The sequence below is a fragment of the Gracilinanus agilis genome, chromosome 3 (assembly GCF_016433145.1).
Source record: "Gracilinanus agilis isolate LMUSP501 chromosome 3, AgileGrace, whole genome shotgun sequence".
Taxonomy (NCBI): domain Eukaryota; kingdom Metazoa; phylum Chordata; class Mammalia; order Didelphimorphia; family Didelphidae; genus Gracilinanus; species Gracilinanus agilis.
This window is the reverse complement of record NC_058132.1, coordinates 531645205-531671616: the sequence shown is the minus strand read 5'-3', so window position 1 is coordinate 531671616 and position 26412 is coordinate 531645205. Positions and strand designations below refer to the sequence as shown.

At 35.8% G+C, this 26412-nt stretch overlaps 1 protein-coding gene across 1 annotated transcript in view; it reads left to right on the top strand.

Moving 5' to 3' along the window:
• The window catches only part of GPC6 (glypican 6), a 1283983-nt gene that overhangs the window by 849824 nt on the left and 407747 nt on the right, over nucleotides 1–26412 (top strand). Inside the window, exon 4 of the mRNA XM_044670573.1 lies at nucleotides 5218–5383. Coding sequence (XP_044526508.1) covers nucleotides 5218–5383 — 166 coding nt within the window. The remainder of the gene's footprint in view (nucleotides 1–5217; nucleotides 5384–26412) is intronic.

Here is a 26412-nt window from a genome sequence, read left to right as displayed (position 1 = left end):
TAAATAGATGAGTCTTCCCAACTCCAGGGCCAGTATTCTATCCATTACACCATCTATCTGCTCCTAATGAATGATAGGAAAGGCTAATTAATCTTATTTCTCCTCTTGGCATTGTAGACTGCTCTTGTGATATGTTAGCACACTATAAGATATGGGTAGTTTGTTCTCTGGAAGGTGAAAGGAGACAACTGAAATTCATACTCTGAAATCTTCTAAAGAGTGTCACTATCATGTTTGTTCTCAGATCTAGGCCAAGGGTATAGCAATGTGTATTTACTTGACTAACACACCAAAATAAAACAAAACAAATTAATATGACATCATCTTATAGCCTCCTTCCCAATTAAAATAAAATAATAGCCTCTTTAAAGGAGGGTTGACTGTTATCTTTGCTCTAAGTTTCACACTGCTTAAAGTGACCACTTTCTTTTTGAGTTAAAATTAAGATGTTAAATGTAGTCTACAATTCTTCATGAAGTAGGTTTGGTTAGCTTTGAGTATGCCTCTGTTCTCATTTCCTGGGTTCATCCCTTCAAAATAAATCCATTAACAGAAGAACCCCCAATCCTATAAGGACTTATCTTCCACTTGCCTTCTTCAACACTATTCTTATTCCCTGCTTTCCAATCTATACTACCATCCTCAATAAATAATGAAACCACAAAAATCAAAAGAAGTAAACAGTAATAGTAATGATAATAATAAGTAACATGGCATAGACAGAATTGAAATCAAGGGAACTATGGTTCAAGTCTTACCCTGTTATCAATACTGATTGTCTGACCTTAGGCAAATTACTTTATCCTTCAATTCCTCCAAACAATTGTCTGAGTTTATAAATTACAGATGAGATACTGGCCTAAACTGGTTGAAAGAATCCCCAAGGAAGTCCAGACCAAAACAAAACAAAAAGTAAAGCCTACACACAAGTTACTAAATTACAGTCAGTATTTATTAAGAACCCACTCTGTGCCATTTACCCTGCTAGCTCTGAGGAAGAAAAGAAAGGTGCAATGGGAGGAACTAAGCATTTTTATAGTGCTTTTTTATTGTGTTTTAGGCATTGTGCTACATGCTTTTAAAAGATAAAATTAAACAGCCCCTGCCCTCGAGGTGTTTACATTCTAACTGGGAAGATAACATATATAAGTCTACATAACACATATTCATATATGCACATCTATTAAGTAATTTCATGAGAGTTAGAGATGAAATTTGCAACTAAGATAAAGAGAAAACAGGAAGGCATCACATGAGCTGAGTTCTGAAGGAATACAAGAAATTCCAAGGGAGACAAGTATTAAGAGCTAGTAGTACATCTCGGTCTTGGGTAACAGTTTGTAGAGAGTCATGGAAATGGGTTGGCTATCCTGTAGAGCTCATGAAGTCAAGCAATGTGTAACAAACCTTTAAAGCAGTGATTCCCAAAGTGGGCACTACCACCCTCTGGTGGGTGCTGCAGCAATCTAGGAGAGTGGTGATGGCCACACTTTTTTTTGTATTGCATTCTATTCTGAGTTCAATAAATAGTTTCATAATTTCCAGGGGGTGCTAAGTAATATTTTTTCTGGAAAGGGGATGATAGGCCAGAAAAGTTTGGGAACCACTACTTTAAAGGTAGGATGGAACCACATCAGTAATAATTTTTTTAAATGCCAGGTTTTTTTAATTGATCTATGGAGCAACAGAGAGCTTGCTGAGCAGAGGAGTGGCTAGTGCCACTTTGACAGCTATATGATGACATACCTGTGAATGGATAAAAGAAATATATTTTATTATATTTAACAATATAATAATATAATATTATTTTGTATTATATTGATATATTATAATTATATTGATAATATAACAAAATATTATTTTATTATGTATATATAAATTTTTATTATTTGATTTTGATAATTTAATCAAATTATATATTTGAGAGTAAAGAAGTTAAGGATACTTTGGTGACTGGATGTATGGTGGCACCTTGGGCAAAAATAGGAGAGGTTAGAAAAAGGGCATGTTTTAGAGAAAAAGATAATAAATTTTCATTTGTTTTTATTTTTAGTTTTTTTTTTTCTCTCAGATGTGGGTTTGAGAGACTTAAGGGGTATGTATTTTGAAAGGTCCAGTAGGAAACTGGTTTTATAGAAATGAAACACAGGAAAGACTAGAACTTAAAGAGATCTTGATATAGTCTATATAGAATTAATAACTGAAACTATAGGAACTGATGAGATTAATAAGAAAATGTTGGGAGAAAAGAGAAGACAAAACTTTATGGTACACTCACAGTTTAGGGATGAAATGTGAAAGAAAATCCAGCAAAGACATGCAGAGGAACTTAGGCAAGAGGAGATCCAAGAAAAAGGTGTATCAGGAAAAGAGTGGCTCATAGTGTATAATATTGCAGAAAAGTCAAAAAATAAAAAAAAGGCTACTGGACTTTGCAATTAGAGATCATTGGCAGCTTTGGAAAGAAGGGGTTTTCTTTTACTTGAGTAAAGAGACTGGAAATCTACCAGCAAAGGAATAAAAATTGATTTAGAGGGAAGAAAAGGAAGGCAAGGAGGACAAACAACTTAACTATGTGAGATAAATGTTAATATCCCAAATTTATAAAGAAAGGAAATGAAGATCAAGGAAATTTAACACTGTCCATGGTATCACTGTAAATTCCGTAGCATGAAGAGACTAGTATTTTAACTGTAATTCCAGAGTTCATTTAATCCAGCTGTCTCAGAAGAGGCTCTGTTGAGGTGATATGCCACACACATTGATATCTATCTAGCAATACATGGATGTACATGCCTGTAATTCCTGCCCCAGGGGTGGCTAAAACTGGGACCACTGGCACTTGTGAGTTCTGAACTACATTTGGCTAAGTCAGTCAGGTATCTGCCTTGTCTGATAAAATGATAAGCCCACAAGAACAAGGAACCACCATGCTATCCAAGGAAGATTGACACAGGTCAGAAATTAAAAAGGCCAGAACTCAATAGAGAGATCAGGTCTACAAGTGGCTGTTGTACTTCTAACATTGAAAAGACTGGTAAATCCAGTTTTTAAAAAAGAATGTATGTGTGTATAAGCATGTTCATGTGTAGGCATACATGCTCATACAAAGTAATTATGGTTAATTTGGGGCTTTATTTAAAAAACTCTAACAACTTCATTTCTAGGCAAGTAATATAAACTTCTGCAGAATCTCTTTAAGTATAAAAACATCAAAGATATTCCAAAACAATCTGTAACTGAAATTGCCTTACTTCCCCTAAAAAAATCCCAGAATTATAGTTGCAGAATTGGAAGTCACCTTAGAAGTCATCGTGTCCAGTTTCCTTATTTTACAGATGAGGAAACTGAGACCCCCCCAAAAAAAAGTTCAGTGACAGGTCCTGTGTGATAAAGTCAGGACTTCATCATCATAGTTCAATATGGAGAACATCAGCTTTGGAGTCAAAATATTTGGTTCCATTGATCTTGGGCAAGTCATTTGATGTCTTCAGGGCTGTTTTTTCTTCTGAAAAAGAAGGTTGGTCCAAATGGTCTCCAGCATCCCTTCCAGCTCTAAATCTATGATTCTGTTATTCTCTGAGTCCAAATCCAGCATTATTTCTACTTTACCCAAAGATCTCCAGTAATGGTTAAAATATATTCTTCTAAGTGTTATATTCAAACTCTGGGAAATGTTGTTCTCACCTTGATTGACAGGGGAGACAGTTGGAGATATCAGAATGTTCCCAGATGCCATGAGCCAGGGGCAAAAGTCAGTTGGCCTGAGAGTATAAATACCCCTAACAGCCATCTGGGAGGGGTCTTGGGTCTTTGACCATTGATCTTTGGGTCTCTGACTGTTGGTCATTGGTTATCTCTGAATCTCCCTAGATCTTTAGGCATCTGAATCATCATAGCTTTTAGGTCTCTGGGTCCCGGGGTGGTGAACGGGAGGAAGGGAGGTCTGAGAAGAAGAGGGTGATTTTATAAGGGTGGAATAGTTCCTAAAGGCTGTGAAGGCTAACACATCACAAACTGATAATAAGAAAGCTGAGAAGAAATCATCAATACAGCTGCATCCACAGAGGAGACTACTCTCTGGTTTGGCAGTGGCCAAGCTGAATCAGAGGGGGTGTGAAGAACAATAGCTCCAGCTTTATTGAATCAATACCCTCTAGTCCTGAGGGATTATAGATCATAGATATTAGTTTGACAGGGTCTCCAATCCGTAGCCTGATTATCCTTTCCCTAATTAAGAACATAGATAAAGTATTTGATAAGTACCTTCCTGAGTGGTCATTATATCATGACCCTTGGGGAGGAAGCAAACGCAGTCAGATGAACAACATGATCCAAGGCTAATCAGAGCCCAATATTATTAATTGATCCAAACCCCAGGTGGGACCTGAAAGGGTTACCCATCCACCTGACCAAGTCCTTCCTGGGCATTGTTATTTAGAAGGGGAATTATAACATCAAGCGAAGGTGATTGGGGTTGGTGTTCCTCCATCACCAGCTCCTAGGGAGGATACAGAGATACAAGGCTCCAACCTCCTCACCAGTATCCAATTCCCCTAGGAGGAGAGGAGCCTGCATTTCTTTATAACATAAGCCAGCAAATTCCACTTTTGGATAGCTTTAATTATTGGGAAAATTTCCCTTCTTATTTGTCTCTTCTAGCTACGGGTCCTTGTATATCCTCTGGGATTAAGAAAAGCAAGTATAAACCCTCTTCTACATCTTGCATCTAAAATACTTGATCATTATCATATAATCACAATCTCAACACACACACACACCTCTTCTCTAAGCTAAACATTTTCAAATGCTAAAAATAAGAAATATACAAATTTAAATATCTAAGTAAAACTCTTAATTTTTATTTATATAAGGCTTTTAATTTTGCAAGCAACTTTCAGTTGTATTATCTCATTTTATATTCTATTTCCATTAGTCAGGCACTACCTGAGCCAGTAGTATTAAATTACACTGACATGGAGATTGAAAAGTTGACAGCTTCATATGAAGAAATTAGTGATTCTTTTTGCCAAAATGAGGTAATTAACTGGAATTGACTTGTAGCATGGGAGGATGCTATTAAGAGTTAAGATCCTCATCATTTAGTTGCCTGTCTAGTATTTCTGCTTTAAGTTTATGCATGGGAATTAACTTGCTTCTTTTTTTTCTCTCCTTTCCCATTCTTTTCTTTTTTTCCAACCCCCAATAAATTCACAGGTCAGTCCAACCCCAGGGTGCATCCGAGCACTAATGAAGATGCTGTACTGCCCATATTGTCGGGGACTTCCCACTGTGAAACCTTGCAACAACTACTGCCTCAATGTAATGAAGGGATGCTTGGCAAATCAGGCTGATCTAGACACAGAATGGAACCTGTTTATAGGTAAGATGCATTTAAATGGCACATGGAACAAAGGTGATAACAGCAAGTGTTCGATAACTCATTTTTGGTGACTTAGGAGGAGAAAGAAGCTTAATGGAGATAATGGATTTTTTTTCTTTCCTAATCTCCTATAATACTAACTTTCCAATGTTTAAAAAGGATTACTGTTCTTCCTTGCAAAAATTCTTATTTATCATATAAAGATTTCACTTGACAACTATATTGAATTAGCCAATATTTTTATGAAGATTGTGAAAATATTCTAGTTGAGCCCAGTGATTTACATGAAAAGGATAGGATGGATGTGGCCAAAAAAGAACCTTTTTTTCCTTCAGTTCACAGAAATATTACCTACTGTCATGTGTGTGTCTCTTTTTTGTATAACTCAGGATAGTCATGGGTATTAGAAAAGGTATACTGTAGAAGAGATAAGGTTCTTCTTATTCCATAAAGGGAGATGATGAAAAGGACTCCATATTTTAACTAAAACATGAAAAGTGTCTCTCTTTAGTTTGTTGAAGAAGGAAACAGAGTATACTTGCATAAAATATATTTAGAATCTCTGAAAGGTAGAAGGAAAAGAAAAAGAGAATGTGTGTGTGTGTGTGTGTGTGTGTGTGTGTGACTGTGCATGATGGAAAGGGGGAGGAAGGGTAGAAGGAAGGAATGTGGAGGGAGGATTGTGAATCACAGCCTTTCCTTGAGTCACAGAAATCATTTAGTGAGATGTGCTGCCAAAAGATATTTCCCAAACAGCCATCCAAGGATAAAAGGACAAATTTTATAGGCAGACTTCTCCCAGCAAAATGCACAGGGCCTTGAAAGAGTAAATGTGTTTTCTTCCCTTCTGTCAAATGGCCTTCAAATAAAAGTACTTCCAATTGCATTTACTGCAATTACATGGTGACAAGTGGAGTGGTGCAAATAATAGTGGCATATTTTAGCCATTAATGTCCTTCATCATTTATGCAAACCTCTAAACCAAAATGCATGTGAGTCAGTGTGAGTTAAATCGGCTAAATGGAGGTACTCTGAGGAAATATTTGCTAGATTCAGATATTCAGATAGAGAGGGAAAAATTGATATCAGTTAGCATTCAAGAAAAAAAAAATATGCCCCAGATATGACTAAAGAGGCTCGCCTACAGTCCTTCAGGACTTTGTGTTGCCTATTGATTATCACACTTCTGTATTTAGGAAGGCTATGGGAAACACTTTTGAGTGCTGAAAAATAAGAAATCTTTAAAATATTTAAATTCCAGTGGCAATCACATCCTACAAATTCACAGAAATTATTTAGACAAAGCAAAAGGTATGATTTTAAAAATTAGTTCCATGTCCCTTTTTTTTTCCTATCCCTCATCTTCTGCCCTGATGGCATGCCTAAAATTTATACAGCTTTTCATAGTAATGGACTTGGAGCTGCATTGTGTGATATCAGTGCAAAAGCTTAACCAGTGAAGACCATACTCACATACACATGCTCCAAACTCATAATGCCTTTCTGAGGTGAGTAAATGGTCATTCCCTTTCATCATTAGTGGCCTTCGGCAAAGTCAGATCGTCCTTTACTTTTATCCCAGTTTTATCATCTATGAGTGATAAAAGTTGAACTGGCCCTAGAATTCCATAATTCTATTAAAATCTCCAGGATCCTCAGATTCCTGACATGTGGACTAAGAGATATGATAAAGAAATATATGCTACATTTAGTCTTTTCAAAGTGCTATTCCAAAAATTAACTCACTAAATCTCATAAAGAAGCAAAGTATTATTATTCCCACTTAAAAATGAGTAAACTGGGGGCCAGCAGGTGAGGTTATTTGCCCAAGTTCATATGGCTCATAATAGCTAGTAGAACTAGGATCTCAAGTCATCTGATTTGTATTCCTGTGTTTATTTCACTATACCATGATGGTTTATAACAGAAGAAATAAGAATGATGAGAATTATGGTTAACCTCATAAGCAGGGTATGCTGGAGCCATTTCAAATCAAGAAAGTTCATTGTTAGATTTTCAGTGTGCAGATTTGATTAAATGCTACAATTTAGGGCTTAATTTATGGTTTATTTGACAACCTTGACTTAGGAAAGTGATGGAAAATGTTAAAAGAATAGAAAATGTTAATCATATAGATTAAACTTAGAAGTGTTTCATAGGTACTTTGTGAGTGTATTTGTGTTCCCCACCACTACCTCAGAGAACTATTAGTTAAACATTTATTAGCACACCCCTCCTTATAGCCCAAGGACTATAGAGATTTCAGGAGAATGGTTTTGATTAGTAGAAAAAAGCTGAATGATAATTTAAAATTTTTTATTATAATTTTTCCCAGTTATATGTAGATACAATTTTTAATAATCTTTTTCTGAAATTTTGTAATCCATGTCCTCTCCCCCTTCCTCCGCTCCCCCTTCCCCAAGACAGCAAATAATATGAAATAGGTTATATATGCGCTCATATACATTACATATTTCCATGTTCATCATGTTGTAAAAGAAGACACATTGCTAAAAAAGAAAAAAAAACTCATGAAGGAAATTATGTGAAAATGGCACACTTCAATCTGCATCTCAGACTCTAATATCAGTTCTTTCTATAACAGTGGATATCCTGCTAATTTTTTTAAGACCCTTACCAATACTGTGTATTGGTTCCAAGAGAGAAGAGCTGTAAAGGCTAAACAATGAGGATCAAGTGACTTGCCCAGGATCACACAGCTAGGAAGTATCTGATGACAGATTTGAACCTAATACCTCCTATCTCTAGACCTGGCTCTCAATCCACTGAGCCCCCTAGCTGCCCTCTGATAATTTTTAAACACTCTTTCTTTGTTGGCCCTACTTTGCATTTGCTTTTAAGTAGGTTAAACTTTATTGATTTATTTTGGAGTCAGTCAGTTGTATCCCTACATTGCAACTGAAATCATTGAGACTCACCTAACAAGATTATGTGATTTTCCCCAGAATTGTCCCCAAACCCACTGTTGGAAGTAGGAAAAGCCCTGAACCCTATGAGTGAAGCTCTATTACTGATATCCCACTAGCTTTGGGTAAGGACTTGATGAAAGAATGGAGAAATGGGCCCTTTTACCTTGATGTCACAATGATTGAGGTTTTCCCTGGTTTGATTAACCAACCGTCCATCCCATGTTCTTAATCTCCCCATTAACTGTTTGCTAGGGGCATATTTCATTAGGAAAAAAATGCCTTCTGAGTCTTTTGCCTTAATAATGAAATCTTGAAAATAAAGTATTTGCTTTAGAGAAAAATGATGAGCAGATAATGTGGGTAAGCAATCAGGCTTCTCTCCTGTGTACCATTTTTTGAGAGTGTCTTAATCCTGGTTTAATGTATTTTCACATCCACTTTTCCCCTCCCTATCTTTTCTTGCTAGTCCCTAGATGTTTCTGATCAGAAAGTTGCCATTTTTCAACTCTACCGTGGCCTTGAGAGATGATCACAACCACAGGATGATTATATGATGGCAAGATTTACTCTCACCATATTCCTCCAGGTGTAAAGTGTTAGTTCATTAATTCACTACATAAATTAGTCAAATATGCCAACCCCATTTTACATAGATATAGTCAAGGATGACAAGGAAAATGTGCAATTGAAAAGATCAGAGTGTGAATTGGTAATTCTACACTGATTATATATAATAGCCCAGCCTTTGGTCAACACCTGCAGCATGTCAGTATTTTCAAGCCTGCCTCTTTGTCTCACAAAATACTTCAGTCAAACAGACCCATTCCTGGTGCTGATTATCACGCGTGCCAACTATGTCTGCTATAGTAATATCCCAGTTTATACACTTTACATTTATAAAAATTATGTGCTCATCCAGAATGTTAACAATGGCAGGCAGTAATGTGTTCAATAAAATCAATGATCCAATTGACAGAACATCCTCATATTCTTTGCAATGCCCTGAATAAATTGAGGCTAATTTGGAACCATTTAGAATTCAGCTAGTTTCTTGAACTTGTCAGAAGAAAGGTAATTCATTTACAAAGTGAAATGTTTTAAATGTTTCAGCGTCCTAAAGCCCAGCTGTGTTCCATTTCCATTGGCGTTCTGTACTTTTTTCTCAGCATGAACTTGGGATTTTATCCTAGAGAAATTCATATTTCTATTGGCAAGCTTTAGAAGGTGTTTTCCTCGGGCTTCTACCAGGGAGCCCAGAACAGTACTCTCTACAGAGTGGGTGCTCAAATAACCCTTGTTCATCAAACATTACAAGCAGAAAGGAGCAACTCCTCACTTTTAAAAAAAAAAAAAAAAAAAAAAAGAAAAGAAAAAGTCCTCCTTTTATAAAGCTGCTGACAGCTTTGCTGAAGATGAAATTTAGCCTCTTATTTTTGAGGGCTTGTAAAGCCTCAAGTTGTCTCTGCCAGAAACTGTCAGCTGCTTTCTAATAACATGTGGAATTCCCTCAGTACTAAACACAACCAAACTTCCACTTGCTGAATTAAAACGAATGGCAGCCCTCCACGGAAGCTCTGCTGAGCTACGAAAGATTGGAAGGAATGCATGAGTGCTTTTTAGTCCTGTTCTCGATATTAGAAAATAGGCACTAGGGGGAAAAATAATAATTTTTTGCATTAACAGTCTCTGCTTAGGCAGACATCCCAAGTGTCAGGGTATAGCCATACTCAAAGGATTTTAGCCTGGCTCCTGACCATCATCTGAATGTTAGAAGAGTTTTTTGTTTTTTTTTTCTGAATGTTTACATTGAAATAAAAGTGCTCTGAGCTTTTAGAAACTAACTGAGAACATTTTGTGGGCAGAAGTGGCTGTTTGAGGAACATCTTGTGGCTATTTGGATTGTTTGGCATTGACACCTCAACTCTCCTGATAAGAATTGTTTTATTCGACAAGAGGCCGAGTTGCAGATTACCCCTAGTTCATAAACACAAAAGTCAAGGCTGAAATTACATTTATATAGCTATAATAAATCTTGCATTCACTTTAAAAACTGGGACGTGTAAAGCAGCCTCCGCCAAACATCTGGTACCTTCTAAGATTTTATAGACTGTGAAAATTGGTTTAAAAAAAGAGAGAGAGAAGGAAGGGGCAGCTGTAGCAACACCAAGCAGAGATTTTGCCCATTTGTATCCGATTTGTATCATTTTAAACAGTGCTCTTTTATGATGTTACATACAGTGACTATAATTTTTCAATGTAAATTTTTCTGTTTCTATTGGAGAAAAAACTGTAGGGGAGAGATAAGTTGGGTGTACCTTAAAGTTTCATTTTCACTTTGCTTTGAGGAATATAGTACTTGTTTGGAACTCAGCTTTTTCATATAGAAAATGTTTAAATGGCATGCATGCTAAGGTTTCAAGACTCTTCAGAATGGTAAAGGTACGAGTAGATTTGGAAAAATTCTTATGAGCCTACCAAATGCTATAAAGAAAATTATATATAAACATATTATATACACATACATATACATGTACATATATGTAAGTGCACATATGTGTGATTTCTGCCCTTAGGTGATTTATAATTTGATACACAAAGAAATGTAAACACTGAACAATACATAAGCATATTCTGTAGTTGGGAGGAGTTGTTTTTGCTTTTTTTTTTTTAAATCTAATCTTTTAATCTTTTTTTAAATTTTTTAAATCTAGTCTTCCATTTGTGAGATGATATATCAGTGTGACATACTTATGATATATACTTCTGGGGCACTCAGAAGTTGTGAGTTTCCCATAGGCACACAACTAATATTTTTTAATAGAAAAGGCTCGAACACAGGTGTCCATGACTTCAACACTGGTTCTCTTTCCATTATACCATACTTGCTATCATTGTATATCATATTACACAAATTATTTATATTGAATGTAAACTAAGAGTAAGTGCATCTGTAGGATGGTGATGAGGAGTAAGGGGGTAAATACCTCCTCTTTTACAATGTAAAAGTGGAAGATAATACTGTTTGTCTGACTTAAGCAGTGGAGTTGGAAGAAATTATGAAGATTTTTTTTTCCAGCTTAGTCCAGGAAGATTTTATTCAAGAGGTCGAATTTGAAACCAGCTTGAATGGGCTTTATATAGGGAACATATGCATAAAAAAGTGTTTTTTGAAAGAAGGTTTGGTGATGGAAATAAATTCATCAGGAAATTAGATGATGAAGGGAACTAGAGAATTTTCATGGAAAATTGACTCAAGAAAGATGGAATGTTCTCAGGAACAAAATTCTACCAATATGAAAAAAGCAAATATTTTGGATGGAGTAAAAAAAGACTAAGCATGTGAAAATATGTTGCTTCATAGGAAGCTCTCTGGTGAATTCAGATTGAAAAAGTACATAAAATATAGAAACAGGAACATATAAAAAAGGAACTACAGATAACAAAAAATAAAAAAAAGGCCAGGTCTGTAGAAAAGTCTTAGGCAAAGACTTCAAGTTAGTTCAGATTTCATGACTCAAGTAAATTACATACCATGATACTGAGAAAACTCATGTGTATGATCCCTGGGACAGATTTCTGAAGAATCATAGAGACCGAGAGGGAGCCAAGAGAATAAATATGTTGCCCCAGTTTTTAAGAGGATCAGTTGTGTTTTCTACATTCTAAGACCATGAAGTTAAACTTTTGAACAAAGTGTTAAACCAGATTATTAAATGGATAGGTTTTTTTTTTTAATTATTTGAAAAAGAAAAGCAACAATCACTAGGGGCCAACATAAATAAATCCAATAAAACTAATCACGTTTTAAAAAATAGACCAGGGCAATGCCATAGCTATAATTTACCATCTTTTCCATAAAACATAAAACAGACCTTTTCATGATGCTTTTTGTAGGCAAAGTGCAGAAATATACACTGAGTAATGATAGAATTAAGTTGTTTATATATGATAGAGTGACAATATGAAAAGATTACTGATTCATGGATATGTATATTATAATAAGTGGGTAAATGTGGCTGGTGGTACAAGTGAGTCACCTGGGGCCTGGGAGCCTACAACTACAGTAGCAGGTGATTTGAGACTGTCAGTGTTGTGTAGCCTGAGCTGTGATGCCCAGGCAGTCTCCATGCTACCTATAGGCTCCTTTAAGGTGGAGAGTGAGGGGTCCCTCCCTGCTGGAGTGAAAGCAGAACTCAACAGGAAGTGAAGCTCACACACTTCCTGGATACAATGGATGCTTGCCTGGTACTTCCTTCAAAGTCAACTGGTTGTTATTCTCCCCTTTCCTCAGCCCCTTAGCCCAAGATGATGTTATAATAATTACAGAAACTCACAGTTTCAGGCTAAGTGTTTATTTTAACACAGAAGGGAAAACTGAGGTAAAATGGTTTAGGACTCTTGAGAGACTGTTGCTAGGGGCGACTGGCAAGTGTTGGCTATGAACCTGGAAGGTAAGGTCAGGCTGAGGGAACCAGCCCTCAGCCTGAGATAATTTAACAATGCCCTGATGTTGTTAGGTCCATGAGCTAGACAGATATGGTTGTTAAGTTGTTATAGGGGTGTCCCTGTTGCTAGGGTACTCTAATCTAAATCCTGCCCACTTTCCACAACCCAAACCTCCCTTCAACCTCCCGGGGTCCCCAAGGGGAAGTCAGGGATAGCTGGGTGTCTCGGTGAGGTCAAGGAAATCAGAACCCCCAGGTTGGTTCTGCAGGGGTTTTTATAGTCCCAGCTCAAACTGTCAGCTTCTGGGACTGGCACCTGCTGGACCAGAGTTCTATTCTCCTAAATGACAGGATTGCCAAGGGTAATTTTGCAAATGCGAGAGATCTTGCATAAATCCCGCATTACAATATCAATTTAGAGAGAGTTCCCTGTGCCTTTGTCCTAGGTTCTGTTTTGTTCAACATTTCTATCATTGACTTACCTGACAACATTGATTGCATTTTTAGCAAATCTAATATTGACCCTGAACTGGAAGAGATAGCTAGTTGCTGAATAATAACAAATATAGGTTTAAAAAGTTAATATAGCAGAAGATGTTGCAAAGGTGAAACCAAAAAGCCTTGGCAACATATTGGATATGGGCGGTGAGACATTGTGAAGATTTGAAGATGACTCTGAGGTCACAAGCCTGAGGACTGAGAGGAGTCTGTTATAGTACTATAGAGTAGTCGAGAAGCTGAGGACAGGCTAGGATTCAGGGTGAAAGATAAAGGAGTTTTCATTTGGATATATTCAATTGTAAATGTCTAATGGACATTTGGTATAAAATGTCTGAAAGGCAGTTGGAGACACAAGTTTGGAGGTAAGAGCTTAGGGCAAGATAGATAGATTTGAGAATCATTAGCATAGTGTTGGTGATTAAATTCATGGTAGTTGATGAGATCACCAAATGAAGTAATATAGACAGGACCCAGGACAGAATTCTGTAGGATACATAAGGATAGAGGTTATGATCTAGATGAGAATCTAACAAAAGAGACTGAGAAGAGGCAATCTGATAGGGGAAATAGGACCAGGAGAGAGTGGTGTCCCCTAAACCTAGAAAGTAGAGACTTAAGGGAAAGAAGACGATTAATAGATGTTCTGAGGCATTTCAGTTCCATTTCTATGTAATATGGTAACCTATTCAATAATAAAATTTGGGCATACCCTTATTTATTTATGTATTAGTTTATTTGGTTGCTTATCTGTTTTCTGGGACTGGGTCCTCCTATCTTGCATGAGCTGGAAGTAGAGCAGTCATTTCCTAGCCGCATCCTACTATTGAGAGGCAGAAAAGCTTTGACCTTCTCTATTTCTTCCCTAGCCTGGTTCACCTGTCCACTCCAGGGAGCTCAAAAAGTTTGTGTCAGACTTAGTGCCAGAGCCCTGATTGGATTTAGTCCTCCTGTAGCTTAAAACATCTGAGTGAAGGTGTTCTACCAGCTATTCACCAATCTCCCCCCAGTAGTAGAGATTGTAAGCATGTTATGCTAGTCCAAGCACATTGATTTTAAATTGAGGAACAAAAAGTGAAGGTATTACTTGACACTTTAAATTTTTTGTCTGTCAGTTGAAAAGTATAGTTTTGCCCTTAGAGATTCTTTTTGTTGTTATTCAGTTCTATCTTACTCTTAGTTACCCCATTTGGAGTTTTCCTGGCAAAGATATTCGCTTAGTTTACCATTTTCTTGCCCAGCTCATTTTGCAGATGAGTAAACTGTGGCAAACAGGGTTAAGTGACTTGCCCAGATAGGAAGTATCTGAGACCAAATGTGAACCTAGGTAACTAAGCCCACCATGTTTTCCACCTTGCCACCTAGCTGCCTTTAGGATCCTGGCAAAGAGAGAAAAAACACATTGGCTATTATACATTGAAAACTATCCCACATCCTCTCTTTCTTATTCCTTTTGCTCATTGGTTCATTATCTTTTGTTGATGATTATCATATGTTGTATTTCTTCTGGAATTCTGGCAAAATGGAAAAGCTGTACCATCAACACAGATGAAAAGAAGAGAGAAAGTTGGGTCTTATCCAACTGTCTAGGGCAGACTGCATTTGTTGTCATTACTCTAAGTTTGGAGTGTAGTTTATTTCAGCTGAACTGTACATATTTTATAAACATTCTTAAGCAGTACAGTAGTAGAAATACTTTGTTAGTATAAATGCATGTGGCTGTAAAGCAAATCCAGATGCTGACATTTCATAGCTTATGAATAGTCATTAAAACCGAGGTCTTTAGGCAGCCAAAGTAGAGCAATCATTGAATGAAAAGTTCATAGAAGACATGAATTGAAACAGGCCTTATAAATTATCTAGTCCAACCCTCTCAAATAATTGAAGCCTACAGAGATCAAGTGACTATTCTAGCTACCTACTGTACTATATCTTCTCTCCCTTTTCTACCTTAACTCCCCAAGAAGGCTGTGTATCCTCTCCACCTTTATTTCATTTCCTTCTTAATTCTGCATTCATCATTCAACTGGGACCAAGCTCTCCAAAATTCAGTTCAGTGACACTGGCCACTTCTAATAACCTTTTTTCAATCCTTATCTTTCTTGACTTCAGTGTATGGCTTTTAATCATTTTTTCTCCTTGGATACTCTTTCTGTCTAGATTTTTATGATGCTTCTCTCTTCAGTTTCTCCTCTTATCTATCTGAGCACTCCTTCTCAGTTTTCTTTTCTAAATCGTTTTTTTTTAAACCCTTGTACTTTGGTGTATTGTCTCATAGGTGGAAGAGTGGTAAGGGTGGGCAATGGGGGTCAAGTGACTTGCCCAGGGTCACACAGCTGGGAAGTGGCTGAGGCCGGGTTTGAACCTAGGACCTCCTGTCTCTAGGCCTGACTCTCACTCCACTGAGCTACCCAGCTGCCCCCCCCCCTCTTTTCTAAATCTTAATCAATGTTGTACTTATTAACCTTGGGTGTTCTTAAAGCTCTGGCTTATACCCTCTTCTCTTCCCCAACTATATTATTTCACTTGATGATCTCATCAATTCCCAAATAATCAATGATCATTTCTATGCAAAAGATTCTCATATTTGTCCAGCCCTAACCTTGAACTCAATGTGTCCAAAATTAAACTCATTTTCTTTGCTTCCTCCCAACATAATAACCTTTCCTTTTTCCTCACTTCCCCTATTACTGGGGAGGGTACCATACATAATCTCCTCCCAGTCACCCAGGTTCACAAGGTAGGTATCATCTTTGATTCCTTATTCTCCCATTTCCTATATCCAAAAATTTTTCTAGTTCTGTCATTTTTACTTTGATAACATATGTCATATATATATATATATATATATATACATATATATATATATATATACACACACACATATATCGCCTTCTCTCTTTTGACTGTCACCCATCACCTGGTATAGCATCTGATCACCTCATGTTTGGACTATTGCAATAACCTTACATATGGTCTCCCTACCTTAAGTCTCTCCCCATTCCAGCCCATTCTCCACTAAGCTGTCAAAATGATCTCCCTAAAGTACAAGTCAATGTTAATCTCCTATTCTGTCAACTCCAATAGATCCCTATTGCCTCCAGAATTAAATATAAAATCCTCTATTTGGCCTTTAGAGTCCTTTATAATCTACTTTAACCTTTAAATTCCCAACATATATAATCTTTAAAGTCCTTCATAACCTACTTTTTCAATCTGCTTACATCTCTTGCCTCTCAGAGAACTCTTCAGTTCAGTGACATTGGCTTCCCTGCTGTTCCTCTTATGAGACTCTCCATCTTCCAATGCTAGGCATTTTCATTTGGTAGCCCACATGCCTGAAACATTCTCCCTCCTCATATACAGCTTTATTGGCATCATTTTTTTGATCTCAACTAAAATCTTACCTTCTTCAAGAAAACTTTCCCATTCTCCCTTAATGCTAGTCCTTCCCTCTAGTGAATATCTCTAATATATCTTCTTTGTACATAGTTTTTTAAATGTTATAACTTCCATTATACTATAAGTTCTCTGAGTGAGTGGTCTGCCTTGTACTTTTCTTTGTACCTTCAGTGCATATAGTATATATGTATACTAAATGCATCTAGGCATATAGTAGGCACTTAATAAATGGTAGGAGACTGATTCATTGATCCAAGATCATATGACTAATGAATAGCAGAAACATGACTATAATGAAGGTCTCCCAGTCAAGGGTTTGTTCCATGAGGGTATCCTCTCCCTTAAGTCCTTTACCCACCAAAAGAGAGAAAATCTCTGAGAATCACTAAGAAATTGGCATTAGTTTTTTTTTCCATTTAATAATTTTTATTTTTTAGAAGGGTTTACATGGTTACATGATTCATGCTCCTACTTTCCCCTTTACCCCCCCCCCATAGCCAATGTGCATTTCCACTGGTTTTAACATGTGTCATTGATCAAGACCTATTTCCAAATGGTTGTCAGTTGCATTGGAGTGTTAGTTTCGAGTCTACATCCCCAGTCATGTCCGCCTCAACCCATATGTTCAAGCAGTTGCTTTTTTTCTGTGTTTCCACTCCTGCAGTTCTTTCTCTGAATGTGGGTAGCTTTCTTTACCATAAATCCCTCAGAATTGTCCTGGGTCATTGCATTGCTGCTAGTACAGAAGTCCATTACATTCAGTTTTACCATAGTGTATTGGTCTCTGTGTACAATGTTCTTCTGACTCTGCTCCTTTCACTCTGCATCAATTCCTGGAGGTCTTTCCAGTTCACATGGAATTCCTACAGTTTATTGTTCCTTTGAGCACAATAGTATTCCATCACCAGCATATACCACAATTTATTAAGCCATTCCCCAATTGAAGGGCATACCCTCATTTTCCAGTTTTTTGCCACCACAAAATGGCATTAGTTTTAAATACTATAAGCAATGTGAATTTTCATAAGTTCTCTCTGGAAATAAAATAAATTTTCTTCTTTGTTGTCACAATTCATCCTGATTCTAATGTGATCATGTTATTCTCTGTACGCTAACACAAACTCTCCTAGGAATTCTTATTTCCAGGAATATGAAAAGCAGAATTACTTTCTTTCCTATGTGGCCTTAAATCTCATCAAATTCAATGACTTGACCTTTAGAAAAAGAAGTTACCACTAAATTAATTGTGATGACCAAAGTGTTTAATATTCAAAACATTTTTAAGAAAAGTAGTTACCGTTTCAATGGCTTGGGGATTTCTTTGGTTGTTAAAAAGCATTGGCTCTAAATTACAACCTTGGTGCCATCCCAGGAGCTGAGGAAAATATTATAATAATAAAAAGCTAACTTTCTCATTTAAAGCAATGGCCCCTAACACAAGAGACATATTTGGATAGAGTAACAGACCTTTATATACTAATACTAATCTACAACTTTGGAAAGCTAACACACAGTTTCCCAAAGAGCAGATGTATAAGAGAAAATAGCCCCATTATAAATATATTATCCTAAGACTATGTGGATCAGTGGAAATCTCTTTGCATATTTGAAATAAATGAAAGCATGCTATTCCCCCTATGGAGCTGAAGTCCTTCATCCAAAAAGCTCCATCATGTTTATTTCTTGTCTGTAGTTTGGTAACAAATTCTTTTAATCTCACCTAAAACTGGCAGGGCAGCAAGAGACCAAGGTTTCTTTTGTAAATGATGCTACCTTAGCACAGTACTGAACAATACCTTTTTGACTGTTACAACTATACCAGCAATATGTAGAGGGGAGCTTAGGGACCAACATTAGAGAGGGAAATGAGTACATAATTAGGCATGAAATAATTATAATTTTTGAACCTTTTCAAACTAGTTCTCTGAGAAACGAAAGAGGATAAGGTATCGCCAAAGGACAAAAAGGATAGGAGGTACACAGTGGCATCTTTACAGAGGATGGATTTATCATCAAGTGTGCCAACTTATTTGGAATTCATTCTGGGCTCATGATTTTTTGCCTAAAAGTAGCAATGTAGCATTTTTTAATATATGGCAACATGTTTAAATTTTAGGTCAATTAAATAGGATCTGTTGCAACATGCTTAGTCTGGTTCTATAGTTCTGAATTATCCCCATGCAAAGTCTTTATTACTTCTGTGATTCTTTTTCCTCAGAAATAAAGTCTCATCTCAAAATTTATATAACATAGTAGAATACAAGCTTTTCAGGTGCAAGAACTATTATGTAATGTTGTCCTTATTCCTCAATTATATTATTATCTGGCTTAAACTACTAAACTAATATCTGAACAGAACTGATATTGGAGAGTTCTTCACTTCAGCCAAAGCCTTACACATAGCAAGTATTTAATAAATATTTTTTGAGTTCAGATAAAAGGTAGAAACAAAGGTGAAAAAATATAGAACATATTTAAGTAATTGGGAATTTTAGCTGCTATTTGCAGGATATGTAGAAGAGTTGTGGAAGATAAACATGAAAAGGTAGATTGTGGTTAGGGCATGGAAAGATTTATATTTCAGGCTAAAGATTCTGCCTCACTTTGGAAAGCATTGGAAAACCCATGATGGTTTCTTGAACAGGAAGTAACCTCACTAGTGACTTATGATTATTAGCAAATACTTCATTGATGAAACTTATTAATTACATTATATAATAATATCAAACAAACATTTCATAAGAATCACAAATTGTAGCTTAGGCTGTGGGGTGGGAAGAATTATCCAAATTTTATATCTATAGACATTTAATGTTTCCTTTTATGTTTCCTTTTGTAAGAGGGGAATTTAAAATATTTAAGGTATGGTCACCAGGAATCAATCGGATTAGCTTGACTCCATATTTAAAAATAGACCCAAGTTGGGATGCCTTTTATGGAAGTTTATTTACAATTAGGAAGGTTGAAGGTAAAGAAATAGAGAGAGAGAAACTCTGGCCCAGACCAGAGTCCGCCCGGATGAGGATTTAGAGGTTAATTAAACAAGACTACTAGCCACAAGGACTTTGACAATTAGAGAGGCAAAGAAGCCTCCTTGAGGGTAGAGACTCTAGAAATGCCAAGGTAGGCGAAAGGAAGTCAGCCTAACTTACCCACATGACAATTCAGAGGGAAGCCACCTGAGGTCTCAGCAGAGATCCTTCATCATTCAAAGTGCCAACTGCCTCCACAGGAAGTTACCATCATATTTAAAAGATAGCATCTTTCGTCACTTCCTGCATCCACCTCTAATTCAAGTGGACAAATGGCAGCCTCAACACTGTTTTGGACTGCCCAAAGGGCAGTCCCTTGTTCTTGATTTGCTACTTATTGTCGTGTGTGGGTAACTCATCTTCCCCTCCCCATGATTGGGTGGAGAGATATTATTTCTTGTGGCTAGAGTCTAACAATGAATGAAGATGAGCTAATTCCATTTACACACTTTTAAAAACAGACAAACACAGAATTCAGTTGTCAGTGTTTCCAGGACATTCTCAACCAGAAGTTTTATAGTAACTATTCCAAATTTGGGGGGAAAAATTCTTTTGATTTCACAGCAAAGACCTGTTTTTATGATATGTTGAAAAAAAAAAGTCAAATGGTATTTCCCCCTTTCTATTGCCCAAGTGTTACTATTTATTGTTAGTGTGTTTTCTGTATGTGGTTTCTGAATAATAGATAATAGCTATGAAGTCTCCTGAGGAAAAAATAAAATAATTTAGGAATGAATCATTAGTAAGCAGCTATTCTTTATTTATTGATATCTCTCTAGATGTTATATCACATTATTGATTAAAAATTTATAATAATATACAAACAAATATCAAGTTCTCCAACGTTCCATTGAAACAATGAACAGATCAATCTTTGTGGAGTAGAGAATTGTGAAAAACTGTAAAAAGGAACATTATTAATATTTTTATTATGAAATTTTTATTATGTACTTAAATTATATTATTTTGTCATAAGTGAAATAAATACAAAAAGCTAACTTGATCATTCAGTTATTTACTCTTTCTTTAAATGTTGATCAAACTACTAATCAACACAAAAACCTGTTGACTTATTTTTAGAAATTTATTTCATTATTCAATTTGCTTCTTTTTGAAATGGAAGTGCTTTTAATGTTTTATTATATATCACTTTATTAAAACCCAAATAAATACCCTTTTGTGCGCAAATGTATTTTTGTGAGTTTGCTTATATAAAAGGTATCTCAAAAAATCCTAAATGTTAATAGTTTAAAAAGTGCACTAAGACTTTTAGAACACCATTTATGTGATAGAAAATGAACTAGTAACTGTAGGAAATCTGGAATGTAACCTTCACAAGGTAGAATATGGTCTATCTGTATTTTTATTTGGGGTGTGGAATATTAACATGCTGCTGATGTTTATTATACAAAAATCAAGAAATAATACTTTTGTGTGTGTATACAAATTTGTTCTGAGCCCTTAAAATATTCATGATGCTACCTCCTCATGAGGCAGCTTTGTGTGTTCTTTTGGCAAAAATGAAAATATTAGACCAGAATTCCTCTAAGGTCTAAAATTCTGTGATCATTAAGGAGAATGACTGATGTAAAGAAATGTTAAGTACCATCAAAGAAATGAGAGGCTTTTTAGCTTACGTAAGTCAATATGAACCAAAGAAAGGAATTTCTTTAATTACCTATAAACATCTAACTAGAAGATATGCAATCCTTGCTGTACACTGTGAAAAGCCATAGGGGATTTCTAGTTGGGCCCCAAGTGAGACTGGAAAGAAAATCTAGCCAAGAAGACAAAAAGTTTTAGACACGGCAAATCTAGGCCTCAGCTTGGCCATTCTCAGAATGAGTGTGCTGTACCTTTTTGCTTCATCCCCAGAAATCTCAGTCAAGCTGTTAGCATCCACATGCTGATGACTATAAGCACTTAACCATTTTTCTTTATAAAGATAAATTTTCTGGTTGTTAAAAGACCTCTTGCTATAGTTAATTGTTTGGAAACCGACTCCTTTAAAAATATTTTTGCTTTACTATCTCTCATATAAGTGTATTTATGGTTTTATTTGGAGGTTTGGGTTTGTATGAGTATGCTCTTACAACAGTGACCAATATTGAAGTGTGTTTTGTATTATGTATTATATATAATATATAGAGAACCCAGATTAAATTGTTTACCCTCTCCAAATGGGAGGGAAGGAAGTGAGAGAGACAGTTCGGATCTTATAATTTTGAAAAACATGTGCTAAAAATCATTATTACATGTAACTGAAAGTAAAATATCTTTGAATTTAAATTTTTTTAATTTAAAAATATTTTTTGCTATATTTGAATTTCCTATTCTAAAGTTAAACATTTTTTTACTATTTCATTTTTTAAATTACTCCTTGTGCCTACTTTACCTCAAGTAAATGCCTACTTCCTGTATGAAAGATATAGGTACTCTTAAGTTATTCTCTTTCCCTGTAGGAATCTGACAACTTGATGATGGCTTGTCCATCCCTTCCCTTCTCCATTTACTATATTGTAAATAAGGGATATATTTAAGACTTCTGCAGTAATATTAATGCTGTAACTTTGGAAGATCCTTTTCAGAAGGAGGAGGGAGAAGACTTTCCATAATGGTAGTAGCAAGTCTTTTCTGAAGAAATTAAGAATTTAATCTTAAATTTCTGTTTCCTTTTAGAAAGCAAATCAAAATTGAGTGAGATATTTGTAAAGCACTTAGCTCCATATCTGGCACATAGTAGGCTATATGGGGATGTGTATGTTTGTGCATATTTATGTATGTAACTATGTATGTTTGTATATGTTGTTCTCTTTTTTTCCTAATAATCTCATAAACTACTCTTAGCAGCAAGATAAAGAAAACTAGATGATAATCAGAAATAGTTAGGATGAAGGACAATGAGCTGTTAAAATTATCTGTTGAATACTGCATGCCATATATTTTGTATCCTTACTGCTACTACTATGGGGGGAGAGGAGGGACTACATACAAAGTAGATAAACTTTGTGTATCATTGGTGGAATAACTGACTTCTCTCAAAAAAATGGAGAGTCTAGACAAAGGGAAAGACTCCCCAAGTTTTCTTATCAGAGAATAGCATTCTTTCTGTTTTTGTTTTCTAACTATACATATAATAGAATATCTAAGAAAAGAAACTTTATTATGAATGAGAATGATTTGTAATTTGGTTATTTTCATGCTTCAGTAACTTAAAACTTTTTTGTGAAAGACTCCAGGAATAGCAATTCTAGGGGTAGTATTATAGTAAGTTGCTGGCAAATGGTTATCTTGTATGATAGTTATACATTTCCCAAATTTACGTGATTAGCATGAATAATGCAAAGGGGTCATTTCTGTTCTACCTTCAACTTACTTTTTACTTTGGCTAACGTAAAAGTTAAAATGTTGACAATTACATCTTTTCATTTTCTAGAAACTAAAAACTCAGTGTGAAAATGTAGATTTGTTGGAGCGGTAAATATCCCCAAATAATTTGACACCAAAACGATAGCCTCAAAAAAGGCATATGCAGTTTCCATCTGTTAGTGTAACACTAACAAAAAGACAAGATTTATCTTTCATGTTATAAAATTCTAAAAACAACTCCAGCAGGCCTCAGCAGCTAGCCCAATATATTTGTATTGATTTGAGGGTAGTAGGTAGAAGACTGCTATTATTTTATTCCACAGAAAATGCAGAAGACCTAGTGACCTCACAAGAGTCTATATACATAAAAAACACATGAAGCAAATCAAAGAGTCCCCCAAGAAAGAGAATGCACTCAGGGGAAATCAAGGTGATACTCCAACATTCCGATGACTCTCTAGCTTTCCCATCAAGTCTTGCCCAGTCCCTCCTAGACTTCCTCTTGTGACCATTTGGGCTTGGACACCTCTTGTAAAGGCAAGCACATTTTGAGTTGGCTGTATCAGCAACTCCCTTCTCAATGGACCTACACTATTTCAGCCTTCTTATTGGGCTTTAACACAGTTGAATCATCCACTTTAATAAAGGGCAGTGATAGTTTGAACTCTTTCCTCTATACTTTATCCCCATTCCATTTCCAAGTCATCATTTTAGCCTTACGTAAAATCATCAGGTCACAAGGATAATCGTCTTTCTCCAAGTATGTTACTGTTCTGGAACTTCTGGCTCAAGAAGTCACCTTAGCTACTCACCACATGTTTCTAGATAGAAGAATAAATTCCAGAACTCTGAAATGTTGAACCACTTTTGAATCATTCTCCAAGTCTGTCACTGCTCAGAAAACCTCCTTTTTCTGACAAAATCCCATATTCTAGAACTTGTGTACTTGGATTTATATGGGAGGCAACCTTCAAGACTGACCTTGCCTAGGAAATCTCCCTTTCTTGGCTAGAAGGCTAGAATCTGGGATCATAAAATAGAAATCTCCCCTCTTCTATACAGGAAGTTGGGATTTAGGAACAATGTCTGTGAACTTCCTTTCTCAGGCAGAATAACCCTCCCACTTTCAATGCAAACTAAAAATAAAGTAATTTAATTCATCCCTGAAGGTCAAAATATTTCCAATATATCCTTTGTTTAATTCCTTATTTAAGAATTTTTCATTTTGATTTACACTTAAAAATTCAGTTTCATTATTTCCTGCAGATGAATATAGTTTAATTTGATAATTATATTTCATTGTTATTAAGGTACCTTTTTTAGTGAGGAACTTTTTCATTCTAATTATATGTAATAATTCACATTGTCACACTCTCAACTTTCAAAGTTCATGTCATAACACTACAATGCTGACTTTCTACATCTCTTCAGAAAATATTTGGTGAGTCTTTAAAATTGGGGTTAAGTGGATTTCTGTAACCTGGCAACATAGGCAAATGCCCATTAACTCCAAAAAGAAAGAGTAGGGACTTGTAAAATCAGCATCCTACTGGCATTCTTGCTAACTCCTATTCCCAAAGAAAATGGAAGTCTGGAGCAGAAGAAAATGTACTGCAAAAAGTTGAAAAATACAAATAGAGGTAAGCATGTGCATTGTTAAAGAAAACATTAACCCTCCTAGCTATTCATAAATAGGAAACTTATAACAGGTCCCAGGGCTATCATAACCAAAAAACCCTTCATGCAGCAGACTGGTTTAATAGAACAAGAGTGAGTTGCCTCCTCAGGCATTGAGATCATTTGGAAAATGCTGATTAGTGGCTAACCCAAAAATCTTTATTCCGCCCCCCCATCTCAATGATAAATCTTAGCAAATCTTCAAATACATCACTATGATATCTTATTTATAGCAGTTAACTGTTACAAGATGGTACTACAGCTTCCTTTGGCAAATATGTCATTTACATTAATATCTATGCCTTAACAGTGCACTTTCGAACTTTGTTAATTCATGATCATTTGATGTGTGGAATTGTGATGATGGCTTAGCATTAAAGTCATTCTTGAAATTAGTTTTTATTTTCCTCAGGCATTTCTTCCCTAGCTTGTGTCTGTAACAATTAAGAAAGGAGACATTTTAGAGCTATTTCCCCTTTAATCTTGAGAATTTTTTTTTTTCAAATTACAAATAACTTTCACAAAGGAAGGAGGGGCAAGGACACCATTGTGATTTGAATTGCCAATATCACAATCTCATTTGGCATACTTAAAACACGCATACACACACACACACACACTTTAGAATTAAGAACCTTGCATCTTTTTATTAGTTTATTTGTATCATACATTAAAAATATACAAAAAAAATACAATATACACATGTGATGCCACTTATAATAAATTAAAGAGGAGTCCTCTTTCTCTTAGCTAAGTGTTTATAAAGGGGAAAGTACTACTCAAAAGATGTTTTCCTGGATTTAAAAAAAAATGAGTATTTGGCTTTTTCTGGGAAACTCTGTTATTGTTTCTTTAGACCGAGGATGGGAAGAGGTGAGTGAAATAAAGTAGGTCTTCTGGTATACTCATCAAATTATGATTTGGTAAAATCTGAGGATCATTTGTTATTTAAAGATGTCACATTAAATTAATTAATCAATAGATAAACAGGGAGTTTAGAGTGAAAGCCAACATACATTTATTAAGCATTTAGTGTGTTCTAGACACTGTGCTAAGGGCTTAATCAATATTATCTTATTTGATCCTTAAAACAACCCTAGGAAGTGGGTGCTTTTTTTTACCCCCATTTTACTATCGAGGACACTGAAACAAACAGTGGTTAAGTGACTCATTGATGGTCATACTTCTAGCAAATGTTTGAGGCTGGATTTGAACTCCAGCCTTCCTGACTTTAAACCCAACTTTTTATCCAAAATGCTTTAGAGTTATTAGAAAAAGATTTAGCAGTGTGATGGAAGCAAGACAACTAGGTGGCATAGCAGATAGAGTGCCAGGTCTGAAGTCAGGAAGACTCATCTTCCTGAATTCAAGTCTGGCTTCAGGCTCTTACCACATGTGTGACCCTGAGCAAATAATTTAACCCTGTGTGCCTCAGTTCCTCATATATAAATGAGCTGAAGAAAGAAATAACAATCTATTTTAATATCTCTGCCAAGAAAACCAGTGGGGTCAGAAGGACTTGGATATGACTGAAAAACGACTGAACAAAATAGTGAAAAACATATTAGATTTTTAATCAGTGGAGATCATGGTTTCCAATATGATTTTCTAAATTTACTCATTATATGACCATAAACAAGACACTTGGCCTCTATGGAACTACTTATTGAGTACCT